The sequence below is a fragment of the Suricata suricatta genome, chromosome 2, assembly GCF_006229205.1.
Source record: "Suricata suricatta isolate VVHF042 chromosome 2, meerkat_22Aug2017_6uvM2_HiC, whole genome shotgun sequence".
Lineage (NCBI taxonomy): Eukaryota > Metazoa > Chordata > Mammalia > Carnivora > Herpestidae > Suricata > Suricata suricatta.
The window spans coordinates 48,010,806-48,024,807 of record NC_043701.1 but is presented as its reverse complement, the minus strand read 5'-3'; the positions used below and the strand labels follow the sequence as shown (position 1 = coordinate 48,024,807).

General features: G+C 48.0%; 2 protein-coding genes across 2 annotated transcripts in view; both read right to left on the bottom strand.

Annotated features, from left to right (window-relative positions):
- Window positions 1–10,501: 10,501 nt before the first annotated feature.
- HOXA5 (homeobox A5) lies at window positions 10,502–13,035 on the bottom strand. The gene is made up of 2 exons (XM_029925896.1): window positions 12,049–13,035; window positions 10,502–11,071 (listed from the first exon to the last, which is right to left on the bottom strand). The coding sequence occupies exons 1-2, from the start codon at window positions 12,941–12,943 to the stop codon at window positions 10,821–10,823; spliced, it is 1,146 nt and encodes a 381-aa protein (XP_029781756.1). The 5' UTR covers window positions 12,944–13,035; the 3' UTR covers window positions 10,502–10,820.
- Window positions 13,036–13,117: 82 nt separating this feature from the next.
- Window positions 13,118–14,002, bottom strand: part of HOXA6 (homeobox A6) — a 3,747-nt gene continuing 2,862 nt past the window's right edge. The window contains exon 2 of the mRNA XM_029925910.1: window positions 13,118–14,002. This exon is cut by the window's right edge and continues 928 nt beyond it. The gene's annotated coding sequence lies outside the window, so the exon portion shown is untranslated.

The window sequence follows — 14,002 nt, the reverse complement described above, 5'->3', positions numbered from 1 at the left end:
CGCGCCCCGCCTAGTACCCCCACGTGACCCGCCCTCGCCAATGGGCGCACCGCGCGCGCGGACCCGGATCAGGAAGCGCGCGGGCGGGTGATGGATGCTGCTGTCCGGCCCCGGGCAGAGGGAGGGAGCTGGAGCTTTGGTCCCCCCAACCCCCCAACTTTGGGTCTTGCGGGCAATTCGGGGCCCACCAGGGCTTCTGGTCCTTTCGGACGCCCAAGCCGGACAGGCCCTTTTCGTGCGGTACTCTTGGTTTAGGCCTCGGGGCAGCGGAGTGGCCGCGGCCCATCGCTGACCTCGGGCCCATCCTAGCTTGCCCTGGCGTCTTCTAGGGTTCGAGGCCGGCAGGGGAAGGAATGGCGTCAGGACCAAGGAAATACCCTGATTTTAACCGTGGCCCCGGAATAAAACGAATAAGGCCAACAGATCTGTATTTTCACCCCTGATCCCCTTCCCCACATCCTGCTCGCCTGGGCCGAGTCCGCCGCCAGAGATCCCCTGCTTTGAGAAGCCCGGCATGGAGCCTCAAAGGGTGGGTGGGTGAACAGCTGAGAGAAATTGGCTAGAGGAGCAAGACCATTGCAATATAACCGGGTGGGCAATTTTCATTTTTCCTTCCTTTTAGAGATAAAATCTTAGGAAAAAAATCAAAACCTCTCTAATAGCATTTCATTTTGATGGAGGTGTTGGTATGAGACTTAAACATCCTTGCATTTACTAGGTGCGACCGTGAGAGAGAAGGTAGCTCAAGGGTGGAAATAGATAGCAGCGACGGCTCCACAAAATCGAGCTTGGAAACCAACAATTTCTTATTTCAGAACAATCCCAAACAAAAACCAGCTAAGGACAGAATAGACACTGTGCCCAGTCTGATCGCTGACGGGTCTTTTCCCCGCTCAGAATGTTATATTTTGTCTTCTGGATGCTGCTTTCTCAGGCTGTATCTGAGCCTAAAGTTGTATCTACAGTACAATCTATAATTTCTGAATTGCTGAAAATTAGCATATTAACGATATCAGTAGCTCTGGAAAGAGACGGGGAGAGGACTGTTGCTTCTCATTTGGTGATTGAAATTTGATGGGCAAACTAATTACACCATTATTAAGAAATAAATTACTTATTAATTCCACCTAATGTTGATCTTTGAAGTAAATATTGATGCTTTACTCATCGTGTGTACTTTCCCTTTCTTTTACTGAGTAACAGACACACCTGGATCCTCTACTCTTCAGCCCAGATTAAAGCAGTGCAAACTAGCATAGTCACCATTCTAAAAATACTTTCAGATTGGCATGGAAAGCAAGGATTTTTCAGCTGGTGCACCTTAGTTGATTTTTCAAAGAGCAGTATAAACAGCCTTCTCACAACTGAGTCTCAACCGCAGACAAGGAAAGTTATTGCCTAAGCCTAGAGATACTTCAAAAGGAATGTCAATTCTATCTTCATTTATATCGGTTACTCATATGAGTTACTAAATGCTGGAATATATCCATTTGATGGATAGTCATTTAATGCTTAGCCACATAAAGCCTATTATATGGGACTAATCTTTAAACTAATTTAGGAAAAGAGGTTAAAAAAGGGATCATATTAGCTTTCCAACTGGAATCACCCTGAAGCAGTACAAAGAGGTTTTCTGCATTGGATGTGTGTCTCTGAAGAGTGCTGTCCATCAACATGGGGCACCCTGAAATTTTTTTAATGAAATCTGAACCACAGTCAGAAATCAATCTTTAGACATCCTCTCTAGAGTTGGAGGGAAATCTAGCCTGTGATACAGCTGCCTAAATCTGTCTTTCTCTACAGCAAGAAAAAATAACATATACATATATACTATTTCATATGAACAGTATATACATACATAATACAATGTACAGAACATCGCTTTGGAAGCTTGGGGTGGGGGGAAACGACAAGGGAATTTTACCCTCCTCCTTATGTCCCTTATGTCATCAGCCTCGAGTACTAGGGTCTTAACTATGTCTGTTTAGTACTATTTACAGACACTAAAACACAAAATTCATGTTGTTTAGCCTCAGATCCTTCCACCGAGTTTCTATTTTAAAGTATTAATGAGGCACAGGCACTGTTTTGTATATGGTTAACCTAAACGAGTTAACTGTGCCTGTGTTTTATGTGGTTCTATTACTGTAGGAAGATGGGCTTACACAGAATCCCCAAGGCCTGTAACTTGTCTTTGTGGTTCCTATCATAAACACAAACGGAGCCAGGACCACCAAGTGTTATCTCACACACCGACATTTTGACATTTTACTGCAAGATTTATGGCTGTAATAAACAATCTCAGTACCTTTTCTGATCCTTCCACAATCTCTCTTAGCAAGCCATAGCATCGTACCAGTGAATCAAATAATCTTTTGAAAAACACTTTAAAAAGCACACACACACACAGAAACCTCTTGCCTTTACATAAGGTCCAACACACCAAAGTAAAGCCAGGAAGAGACTAACTCAACTAATAAATAAACAAGTTTACCAGCAGCATCTCGCCCGAGAAAAGATGGGATGCCCTGAAATCGAGCAGAGAGAGAGCACGCTAATCTTCGCACACCAACTGGCTCCAGTCCCTACCAGGGTGAAAGCGTTATCCTTTTCTTGGGAAACTGGTGAGCGCATTTGCTCATTTCCACGTGCAGAGATAACATATATTCCCAACAAAAGCTTTCTTAAAATCCCATTAAGTGAAATAACTTTTCATCATGTCCTCGAATCCCAGATGGAAGAGGAGAGTGAAGGGAGTCTAAGGGAGAGGGAGGGCGAGAGGGAGGCAGTGTTTGCAGCCTAGTTTGAATCTGATTTGAATCATTTTGAATATATTTGGAACAGCCTCCCCTCTTGAATGCAACCCTGTCCCAAGTTTCAAAGTGACCGAACAGTGACACCGTGTGCATTTTGTTTCTTATTAATCTTACACATTGACAGTCTTTGTTAAATCACAAGGCGCGCCCTTCACCAGCCGACATTTTCATATTTGTTAGACGCGCTGACCTGAAGTTCACCTCGGCCTTGGACTTTGCGCTTCTAAAAGGTCTATACAGTGCCTTTTAGAGAGCTGGGTGCTTTGCCCAGGTCACTCCTTCTCAGGGAAAACCAAGGGGGGAAAGCAAAGGAAATGTAAACGTTATGGAATGTATTGACTGTATTTGTCCTTTGTTCTTTAGAGTGAGAATTCTCCAGACTGTTCTGTGTCTGAAGCATGTCTCTGAAGCACATACGGGAATAGCTGAATTTCACAATGCCTGACGATGGTATTTGGGGGCGCCCCAGAAACCTACACTAGGCATGTGATTTTAGAGAAGCAATACTTAATCAGCCATTTGACCAACTAATTGTTTAAGGGCAGTCTCCTTGTAGTAGTTTACAATAGTGAACGCAGCCCACACATCAGGATTGAAATTCATATCCGAATAAAACATGAATTCTAACCCGGATTGTGTGAGAGGCTTAAAGATAAAAATCCTCCAGATGAAAAAGTAGGTACTCTAAAAGCAGTTACTTCTGCCTTTTTTTTTTTTTACTTTAAAAACTGGTGCTTATGCTTATTGAAGCTGACGTGTTTCTAAGGTGTGGCACGCTTTTAGCCAATAATATAATAACAAGGTTTTCTTGAAGAGACACATCATTGTCTTGGTGAGTAATAGAGGGGGTTTCAGTTTTCTTCATTTCGCTAGCCCAGATGTGGTGAAGTGTTCATTGCTGTAACAGCAATCACCACAGTTGTTTCCTTTCTTCTATTTTCATCTGGCACACCCCCATTTGGCTTCAAGCTCTTGGCCAGAGTAAAAACTTTACACATTGCACAGTGGAAGCAATCTGATTACTTCCATGAAGTCAGTGCTTGGGAAATATTTACTTTGCCACTAAACGTACCTGGCACCACCAAAGCCAGTCAACCAGAGTATATTGGGATGATCTTAAAAATCCCTGCAAGAGTCCACATTCTGAGGAGTAGAATTCACTTATCTCTAACGTTAAAAAGAAAACCGTAGAAAAAAATTTATTTTCCCCCCTCTGTTTTCCTACACTGATTACGTGAAGATCAGTAGATAGAAAAGGGAAATATGTCCCCACTCCCAAACACAGATTCTAATGGCACCAATGTTTACAGCTAATGTAGGTGCATGAAAAATAAAATATTGTTTAGTTTTCCAGTTGCAACGCACACATGAGGCGCCGTTCCAGTTGGCTTCCTTAACACACTATTCCCTTTCTTTTCTACCCTCCCACCCTTCCTCCGGGGCTTGCTTCCCCTCTCCTCAGCCTTTATTTCCAATGTATTTTTAAAGAGTTTTTTTCTGGAGAATAGAAGACCCTCACAGTGGTCTTAACGAAGTGTCCTGACATTTGTGGATTCCATTTTCCTGTTCAAATGGAGTCTTCTTTACAGCTTAGTTGTTCACCTACAGGCTATGGCGTTTCTCTTACATTTCGCTCAGGGTTAACAACAAACATCATGAAAAATTTCCAACCACAGGCACATTTTCACGGTACCAATGAGCATCTCCTCGCTGGTGGGAGCTGGAAGAATCTTGCCCTTTGAGGAGCATCTCCACTTCTTTCCTTCCCTTCCGAGCACTGAGAACTCTTTGCGTTTAGTGGGTGGCAGTTTCAGAAAAGCCATTCTGTGTTTGAAAATGGCAAAGAGTACAATTTTGCAAGGAGTGCCTATGCTTGCCCTTGTTCTCACACACTTTTCGGGATCATTGTATGTGTGAAAAAGAAACTGGCCAATCAAAAGAACAATTTTCAAATAAAGGAAGTTTCCTGCACAGTTCTCTTGCCTTTGAAGGTCTGGTGAAACACTGGAAACTTGCTACGTTATTTCTTAAAGGTCCACTTTTAATGTGACAGACCCACAAACAGACTCCTGGTTCTCCAACATTTAAGGTGTCGGAGCCTCAGTCATCTATGCCTATTTACCTGCTGCTTTTCCCTCAGAATGGGAGCGATAATTCAAGATGAAATACAGCATGTATTACTCTTGAAAAGAGGAATTTTCTATCCTTTCCTCCATAATTGAGGTCATTCAACCACTAGGGTTCACCTGGAGTCCATACCATGATACACGCGTCACTCCGAGCCATTTTATCTTTTGTGCTGATAGTCAAGATCGCGGCTCTAACATTGACATCAAACTCTGTCTGGGCAGATGACTAAGAGTGCTGCACAACATAAACTTTTGACCCTCAACTTTTTGACCTGCAGTTGCGACGCACTAACCACAAAGATACACAAAGCTGTGCCTCTTCTTTCAGGGGGCAGGGTTCCCCCCTCCCAGGACACCCTGCTTCTGCCACTACCTTTTGGATTAAGAGGGTGGATTGGATATTTTTGTGTTTGTGACTGTATTTCCTGGCAAATCAGCCTCCTACCTCTTCTTGTCAGCACTTAAATAGGAGTGAGATTATTTTTAAAATCACTCATCATCATATTTACAGGGAAACTTTGGAATAGGATGGTGGAACCTTGAAAAAGGTAAAAGAAAATAGAGGATGGGGAGAAAACAGGCAGTGGGAGCTGGAGACATTTCCCCCCCTTTATTTAAAAATAAAGACGCAGCCCTAATTGTTGGGAGAGCTGGCCCAGGAAGGCGAGTTGACTGTGAACTTGTACTAAAGCGTGCTCTGCTGGCGATTCCTAGGGTGTGCAGATTTATCTTCTCTGCATTTACTTAACCCGGCAGTGAACTGTACGGGCGTCATTTGTTAGGCGATGACAGACTTCACCTCCAGCAAGGGCTGCTTCACAAAATCGCAATAATTACCCAATAACCTTCATAACAAATATTATTATTGAAAAGACTGGTTTGTGGGGAGGGGAACTGGTGGAAAGACAGCTTTCTTTGTGAAAAGACACCAAATGGAACAGACCTAGGCATATCTTCCACTTCTGGGGTTCAGAGTGGCCAGCACTATGGTTCTCCTCTCCTATATGGGTGGGGACCTGGGCTGACCCCCTCAGCCCTTTCTGGAAGCCCGGTTTATAGTTTTTCTTTGACTAGAAAGAAATTCTGCCTTAGGAACCCAAGGAATGGAGCCCACAACATTCTGCACTCTCCATGGTAGACCTCGGGACTGACTCAGGAACTAAGGCAGGAGAGAAGCTTCGAAGGGCATCTTTTAAGCTAAAAGGATTGTTTTCCTCTTTAATAGCCCATGTTTCAGGATGCAATTTGCTCCCCCCTCACTAATTGTTTGGATATAACACTCTTCACATCTCAACAAATGAACGTGACTCTGTTTCTGGTAGAAAATTCTGTCTTGCTCTCTCAGAGCCGCCAACAATGAAGCAGGGGAAAGAGCTGGAGAAAAGGAATCTCGGCATAATGTTGTGAAATTAGACCATGGAAACCCTTACAAACCCCTAAGTAAGTGTGAGCAGAAGCTTCCTATTATATTTATAGTTCAGGAAATATTGTCTCTTCAGCTTGTAGAAACAAATGAAGTCCTGAACATACTGGACACCTTCTCTTCTTACAAGATGAGGGGCAGAGACAGACACTTCTACCACCGGCCGAGACTGGACGTCTTCATAAAGCCCTTATTGACAGAGATTTTTTTTCTTCTAAGTAAGTTCCTCTGCAAAAACCACTCCAAAAAGAAATACCTTACCTACAAAAGGAACAGGTAACAAACGATCCCTTTACTCTGCTTCTTATGAAAATAGGAAGAAAAAATTCTCCAATAACACTCACATAGGTCTGACTGGATGCTGTATTTTTTAAAAGTCATTTAACTCCATGTGAGTTAACCTACTCTGTTAAACTCCGAAGTTTCATGAAGATTGCAACAGACAGAAATAAGCTGACCATATTTATAGGTTATACTTTTTTTAATTTATGGGGAGGATTCTCTATATTGGGTAATGCTGGATATTGGTCCAACAGCCTTTCTGCCCATCCCCACACCCCAGGGGGGGATGTGGCCACAGAGGTGGTGTGGACACTTCCTCCAGCCAAGTTACTCAAATGAACCTGCCAGAAGCCCTATCACTCTTTTCTGCTACTAATTTTAGTCACCAAGAAATCACTCAACCAAGATCACCAAAGCAAAGAACCCAAAACTCAGAGCAGCAAAACAAAAGATTCCAGAATACTCACAGACACACAAAATAACAAGAGAGAACCCAAACAGAGTTTATATTCTAGTTCCCAGTAAGATCCGGACACATCTTCCAGAGCGCTGAAATGCCAACCCTTCCGTGCAAGATGACTTCAGGGATTTGCCCTGCCACTATTTCGGAGAAGTGGGACTTGTGCGAGGGTTTTGATTTTTCAAAAACCTTCCCAGGTTTGTTTTTTGGGCCTCTGACTTTAGGGACAACTGTTGGACTTAGGCTGAGTGTCCGCACAATAAAGTTTGTTGAAATCCCAAAACTGTACTTAAAATTTATTCACTTTAAGCCCTTAGCAAGTATCTTTAAGCAGTTAGCTCTTGAGAAAACCATCCAGATCCTAAAGAGACAGAACGTCCTATTTTTTGTTGGTTTGTTTCATTTCTGAGTTGGAGAATTTGGCTTAATTCTTCCAGGGAATGGGAGAAATCTGCAAGGTGCCTTGTGGGTATCCATCCAGAGAAAGACCCCAGGACAGGCCACAGCATCCCCAGTCACTTTGTCACTGAAGAATGTGAGGGTTTGAGGCCAAAGGGGGTGGTGGCTGAGGCCAAGTTGGAATTGTACCCAGGAAAATTTTATTTCACGTTACTTCACCATTGGTGCAGTATTGGGAACTGTTTTGGAAATCATAGATTATGTAAATTTCCTGGGATCAAACAGAAAGAGCAGCTAACAAAAGAAAGGCGGAAATCTCCTACTGACAAACGACCAATTTCTTCCCTAAACTACCCTTTATGATGTGTCAGGAAAAACAACCTAATGGCTCTGGGGACTTTTAAATTGGGCATTGAAGACACCTCGACTTCCCCTCAAACTTTAGGGCACAGTTTGGAAGAGAGAATTTTCTGTATATTGAGGGGGAGTCAATTTCTCTAATCTTTAGTGTTATCTAGGGGGATCCCTAAGTTGCCTTTTGAGCGTCCTGTGCACGCATGTTTTAATTCTACAAAGGAGGAGAGGAAAAGGAAAAGGAGGAGAGGGAGAAGAAAGGGAAGGCGGAAGAAAAGAAAGCGCTTTAACTCCTTTCATTTAGCCTGGGGATTCAAAGACTAAAGTTAAATCCGGCCATAAAGTTTATTGCTTCAGACTCACAGGCGGGTGAGAACAGTCCCACCGAAATAAAAAGAACGCACAGGCAAACAAGGTTCAGGGCCTGGTTCCGGGTGCGGGGGAGGGGAGGGGTGAGCCCTCCCTGCCCACCCCCAGGTGGGGGCCCCGCGGTCCCCGGCCTCCTGGGCTCGGCCTGGCAACCCAGGGGCCCAGCCTGGAGGTGCGGCCCGCGCCTCGCCGGCCTCTGCCACCCTCCGGCTCTCACCGGCCAGCCTGAAACTCGGCCCCGAAGGCAGCCGCCTCAATTCAGTGCTGCCAGATGACCCCGGCCCGCGAAGACATATTGCCACAGCCCCGTAAGGAATCCCGCCAGAGCCCGCCTCGGCCCTGCCCGGGCCTTTCTTTCAAACTCCAAGCACTCCCCAGCGCAGCGCGGCCCTTGGCGCCCGCGGCCGGCGCCCCACTGTCTCCCAGCCCCCACCCTAGGGCTCCGCTACCCCCCGAAGAGGCAGCCCCGCCAGCCCCGGAACGGGGGGCGGCCCTGCCAAGTCCCCACACGCAGGCCCATTCGCACACAAAAATCATCTTTTGCGCCGGCGAGAGCAGCGGAAGTCATTAACATTCGCGGTTGTGCAGCAATTAAAGTTAGGCCTGGGGACGCGGCGGCCACAGGCGCTTTTCACCGGGGTGCCTCCGCAGAGCTGGCTCCTGGCGCAGCTCTTGTGGGTAGAGGAAGAGTTGGCTCTGCCCTTTTGAATTCAGAGGCAACCTCAGAGTTACTGAGCCAGAGAAAGAGAGAGAGAGAGAGATTGAGAGGGAAAGAGAGATCAAGGAAGAAAGTTTTCAGAGTACAAATAAACTTGAAAGCGCTCAGGAGGCAATCTTACCTTAACTCGGAGGGAGCCATTTTTCAGAGAGTTTTGAGAACTTGTGGTTTGGACACTTCTGGACCTAAAATGGACAATTTGAATGACCAGGCGGCACACGTAGCCTGCAAAAGAGTCAAATGGAGTCCGGCGTCAGTGAGATTATATGTTATGTGGTACATAATGTTGGATGTCAACTCCCCAAAACCATAAAACTTACTTTAATGGCCCCACGTGACGTTTTATAGCCAGTGAGCCGATCTGTCTGCGCTATGGATGATTTTACGATCGAATTCATAGACAAAACCCTATTCATTTGGCACCCAAATGTCATATAGCCGGAACTGGGGCTTATAAAGTTTACTGTTTTATAACTTTTAAAAGGAAAGACGGCATCAGTGTAAGCAGTCGGTAAATGTGCAAATCTCTAGTTGCGCTTTAGCTGCTCTGAGGAGCTTCCCAATCGAGCTAGGACGGGGTAAGTACCTTCCATTTGTAGCAAATTAATTGTAGCAAAAGAAGCCAACATGGTTCAGGGTGAGGAATGGGAAAGGGTGCCTGGGCGGGTTAGGGGCAGAGGGTATGGGGGCCACAGTGTGGTACAGCAGTCTCTTCAGCAAGTGGAGGCCTAGGATGCCCTCAGGAAAGAGGCAGCATCCGTGTGGGCCCTGAGGGCTGCTAACAAAGCCCTGTGCTCTGCTCCTTTCTCTCTCTTTCTCTTTTTTGTACTCAGCAAGTTTACTTGGTTTCCTCAGAGATGGGCAGGTTGGACTCAGGCTTTGGAGCCACCTACAGCTTTTCCACCTTCTGCCCTGATCTCTGGCGGGTCAGAGTTAGGGAGGTCGCGGGTCAGGTCTGGCGGGTCGGTCTGAGGTCTCCTTGCACAGGCAGGCTGCTCAGGTAACCTCAGACTCGCTGCCTTCCTGCACTGGACAGCCAGACAGAAGAACACAGAGAGCCGCTTGCTATTTGGCACAAACCAGACCAAGAGAACTTACAATAGAAAGTTTATTTTTTGTTTCCAGTCAGTATTTTTTTTTCCTTAAAAACAAATACAAAAAAAAAAAAAAAAGCTGATCACAGTTTGCTTAAACGGCCAGACTCGGACAATATTTGTAACTTTGTTCACAAAAACATACATCACTGAAGCTGCGCTTATAAGAGCCACTTCCAGAGTTCGTGCAAAGGGTCCTACAAAGGCACGCAGGGACACACCGCTTGGAGTCACAGTTTTCGTCACAGAGTCACTAGTCACTACACGTCAAACAAGTTAAGTTGTGTCTCATCAAGTCACCTCTACAACAGCATTAATTACACAGGGAATATAGGTAGTTTGAATAAAAATATCTTTAACAGCTTGGAGCTATTGAGACAGGAACACTTCCACTCACATGCACAGTTAAACAACTGGAGTGCAACACACAACATTGGCACTAAACGAGGTTGGAGGGGGAGTTTTTGTGTCTTTTTTTCTCTTTTTTTTTGTTATAGTTACTTCAAGTAACACAGCTTGCTTCATATAAATAAGTTAAAACATCTATTTTTTTTTTCAAGACAAAGCCATTCAGGACAAAGAGATGAACAGAAAGCAGATCTACTTATACAGGCGCTATAATGGCAATAAACAGGCTCATGATTAAAAGATGAATTAGGGCAACAAGAACAGGGCTTCTTCACAGAAGGAACACAAGGGAGTTTAGAAAGTCACCTTAGTACTGACACTACGCGGGGATCCGCTAATACTGCTCAGTACTTTAAACGCTCAAATACTCAGGGGCGGAAGGCCCCTCCCGCCGCCGCCATGCTCATGCTTTTCAGCTTATTATCTTTTTTCCACTTCATTCTCCGGTTTTGGAACCAGATTTTAATTTGTCTCTCGGAGAGGCAAAGAGCATGTGCTATTTCAATCCTTCTTCGGCGGGTCAGATAGCGGTTGAAGTGGAACTCCTTCTCCAGCTCCAGGGTCTGGTAGCGGGTGTAGGCCGTCCGGGCCCTTTTGCCTTCCGGGCCGCCTATGTTGTCTGCAACAGAAAAGTCAGCGGTTTAGCCACCAACTCCTCAGCCCCTGGTAACCCAAGGCAGCTGGACGAGCCAGGGCTCCTGAGCAAGAAACAGGGGAGAAAAAGCTCAACAAGTCCCCTCTCCTCACCCGCCCACCCCTCCCGAATTTCCTTCCCTCTTCCTTTCTAGAGAGAAAACAATACAATTTGGACTCTGGGAACAATCGGCCCATCTGAGGCTGGAGCCGCATCCCGGAGGATCGCCCGGCTTTCCTACACCCCTCTCCTGCCCTCTGGCCCTGCCCCTGCCCCTGGCACAGCCACCTCCCAGGCAGCCCACCTCTCAGAAACCCACGGAAGCAAGGCCCTTTCCTGAGCGTCCAAGTGGCCTCCAGGTCACCCTCCCTTAAAGTTCCAGCCCCGCGAGCCGCCTTCTGTTCCAGCTTGCACGCTTGGGGCGCCTGCTTTCTTTTTCTTCCCTTTCCTGCTGTCCCTTCTGCTCCCAAACTTCAGAATCCCGCCGGTTCTCGCCTTGATTGTTCCCCCCCAAGCCCCTTTTCGGGGACTCTAATTAGTAACGCTGTTTCCCCAGCGTAGCCCTCCTCATAAATTATCCGCCCTGACAAGCCCGATTCGCGGCCCCTACTGCCATCCTCTACCTCTCTGCGCCCTGCTCGGCTGGCTTGACCCGGGAGCGCGTTCCGAGGCGCTGGGGTTCGATACGGGATTTCTCCTTTTCCCCCCCGTTGCAACGTCTAAACTTGCTTGGCCAGCGGCCCTTCTCCACCCCCACCCCCCCATTTTCGAGCGCAGGGCGCTGCAGAGAAGAGAAGGTGAAAGGAGGAAAGCAGGGGAAGGAGAACGGCGGGGAGAGACTCCACAGGGCTGGGAGAGGCGAGACCAGGAGAGAGATGGGGAGAGAGGGCGGTAAAGGAGAGAGGGGGGACCGAGAGCCGCGCCCCCGCGGCCGCGTGGATTTAGAAAAAGGCTGGCTTTACCATGACTTATGTGCAGCTTGCGCATCCAGGGGTAGATCTGGGGTTGGGCGGGCGGCGCCGGGCTCGGCTCGCTCTGCGCGCTCGCCTGCTCGCTGCTGGCGGGGGCATCCTCCTCGGCTCCGGACGCCGTGCCAACCCCCTCTCTGCTGCTGATGTGGGTGCTGCCGGCGTTGGCCGAGGCGCCGCTGGAGTTGCCCAGGGAGTTTTTCCCGCCGTGGTGGCTGTCGCTGCCGGGCGAGGGGGCCACGGCGGAGCAGGGCAGCGGGTCGGGCGGAGGCGAGTGCGTGGACGTGGCCGGCTGGCTGTACCTGGGCTCGGCAGGCGCCGCGCTGGCGCCGGCCGCGTAGCTGCGGGCGCGCTCCCCGGAGCCAAAGTGGCCGGAGCCGGAGCGGCCGACGCTGAGATCCATGCCATTGTAGCCGTAGCCGTACCTGCCGGAGTGCATGCTCGCCGAGTCCCTGAATTGCTCGCTCACGGAACTATGATCTCCATAATTATGCAACTGGTAGTCCGGGCCATTTGGATAGCGACCGCAAAATGAGTTTACAAAATAAGAGCTCATTTGTTTTTTGATATGTGTGCTTGATTTGTGGCTCGCGGTCGTTTGTGCGTCTATAGCACCCTTGCACAATTTATGATGAATTATGGAAATGACTGGGACATGTACTTGGTTCCCTCCTACGTAGGCACCCAAATATGGGGTACGACTTCGAATCACGTGCTTTTGTTGTCCAGTCGTAAATCCTGCCTGATGACCTCTAGAGGTAAACTCGTGCACTAATGGGGGAGTTGGGTGGAGGCAAGAGGGGTGGCGCGCGCGCCCCAGGCGCGTGCCCGCCACCCGCCGCCGCCGTTCAGTCGGACTCGAGCGCCACCCGCTGGAGGCAGGGCGCATCGCTCCGCTTCCGACCGAGGGCTGCAAGGGCCGGGGTCGAATTGAGGTTACAGCCCATTATGGCAAAATTATTGCATTTCCCTCGCAGTTCCATTAGGATGTACCAATTGTGAGGCCGTCAGCTGCCGATCGCGCGCCCGGCGAGGATGCAGAGGACTGGGGGGAGACGGTGACTTGGATTTTATTTACAACAACTTTATTTCCCCGCTGTGCAGCCCCTCTTATTTTTGTGTTGAGGTTGGGGTCGGTTCTGCCCGTCGTGCCGGCAGCTCTGAAATTTGAAAATACAGATATCACCTTCGGGGAAGGGGGGAGGCCATTTAGCCAATTGGAGAAATAAATCCTGCCCGCAGCAGCAGCTACAATTACGGCTCTGTTTTTTTTGCGAGTGCATGAGGGACAGTGTCCCTGCCGCTCTTAAATGACAGGCGTCTATTAAAGATAGCTTTTGTGTAGTGTTTCTCCGAGGCGAGGTCAAATTCCATATACTTTTATAACCGGAGTCGATTTTTCTTTCGTGCAAATATGGTTTTCGTGTCATTAGTTCGCTATTTGATTTGCTTTAAGTATCCAGCCTGGAGAATCTTCACCACCAGGTCCCTTTCTTCTAGCAAGCCGGGCCCCAATTCGGAGGGTTCTCGGTGAACCCAGCGAGTGGGCCCAGGCTCCCCACAGCCACAGAAGCTGTTTGGGGGCTGGGAATCCGTGGGCCGAGTTATTAGGGTCTTGCTTAGATCTCCAGGAGCAAAATGAGGATGCTAATGGAAGCATTTCGTGTTAGTGCCTAGTATCTTCGTAGTTATTTTCCTGGATCCTGAAAGACGAAAGTAAATCACGAATATAGCCAAAAGGCATGGAGGGTGCTTCCCGCTGGAGGCTGCGAATCGCAGGCACCCCTGGCACATTTGGAAACCAGGACTCTTGCCGTCCCCATGGCCCTGGGCCCCCTCCTTAGGTCCTGAAAGCTACTCTGGTGGCAGCGTAGGCACTGTCAGAGGCCGGGATCCGGGATCCGGAGCTGGAGACTTCGGGAGCCCAGCCTCTCCCGGGGCTGGAAAG

Coding starts and splice junctions, on each gene's coding strand:
- HOXA5 (XM_029925896.1), bottom strand. CDS start 12,943: ATGCGCCCTGCCTCCAGCGGGTGGCGCTCGAGTCCGACTGAACGGCGG. Junction 11,072..12,048: donor CAAGCTGCACATAAGTCATG/GTAAAGCCAGCC, acceptor TTTCTGTTGCAG/ACAACATAGGCGGCCCGGAA.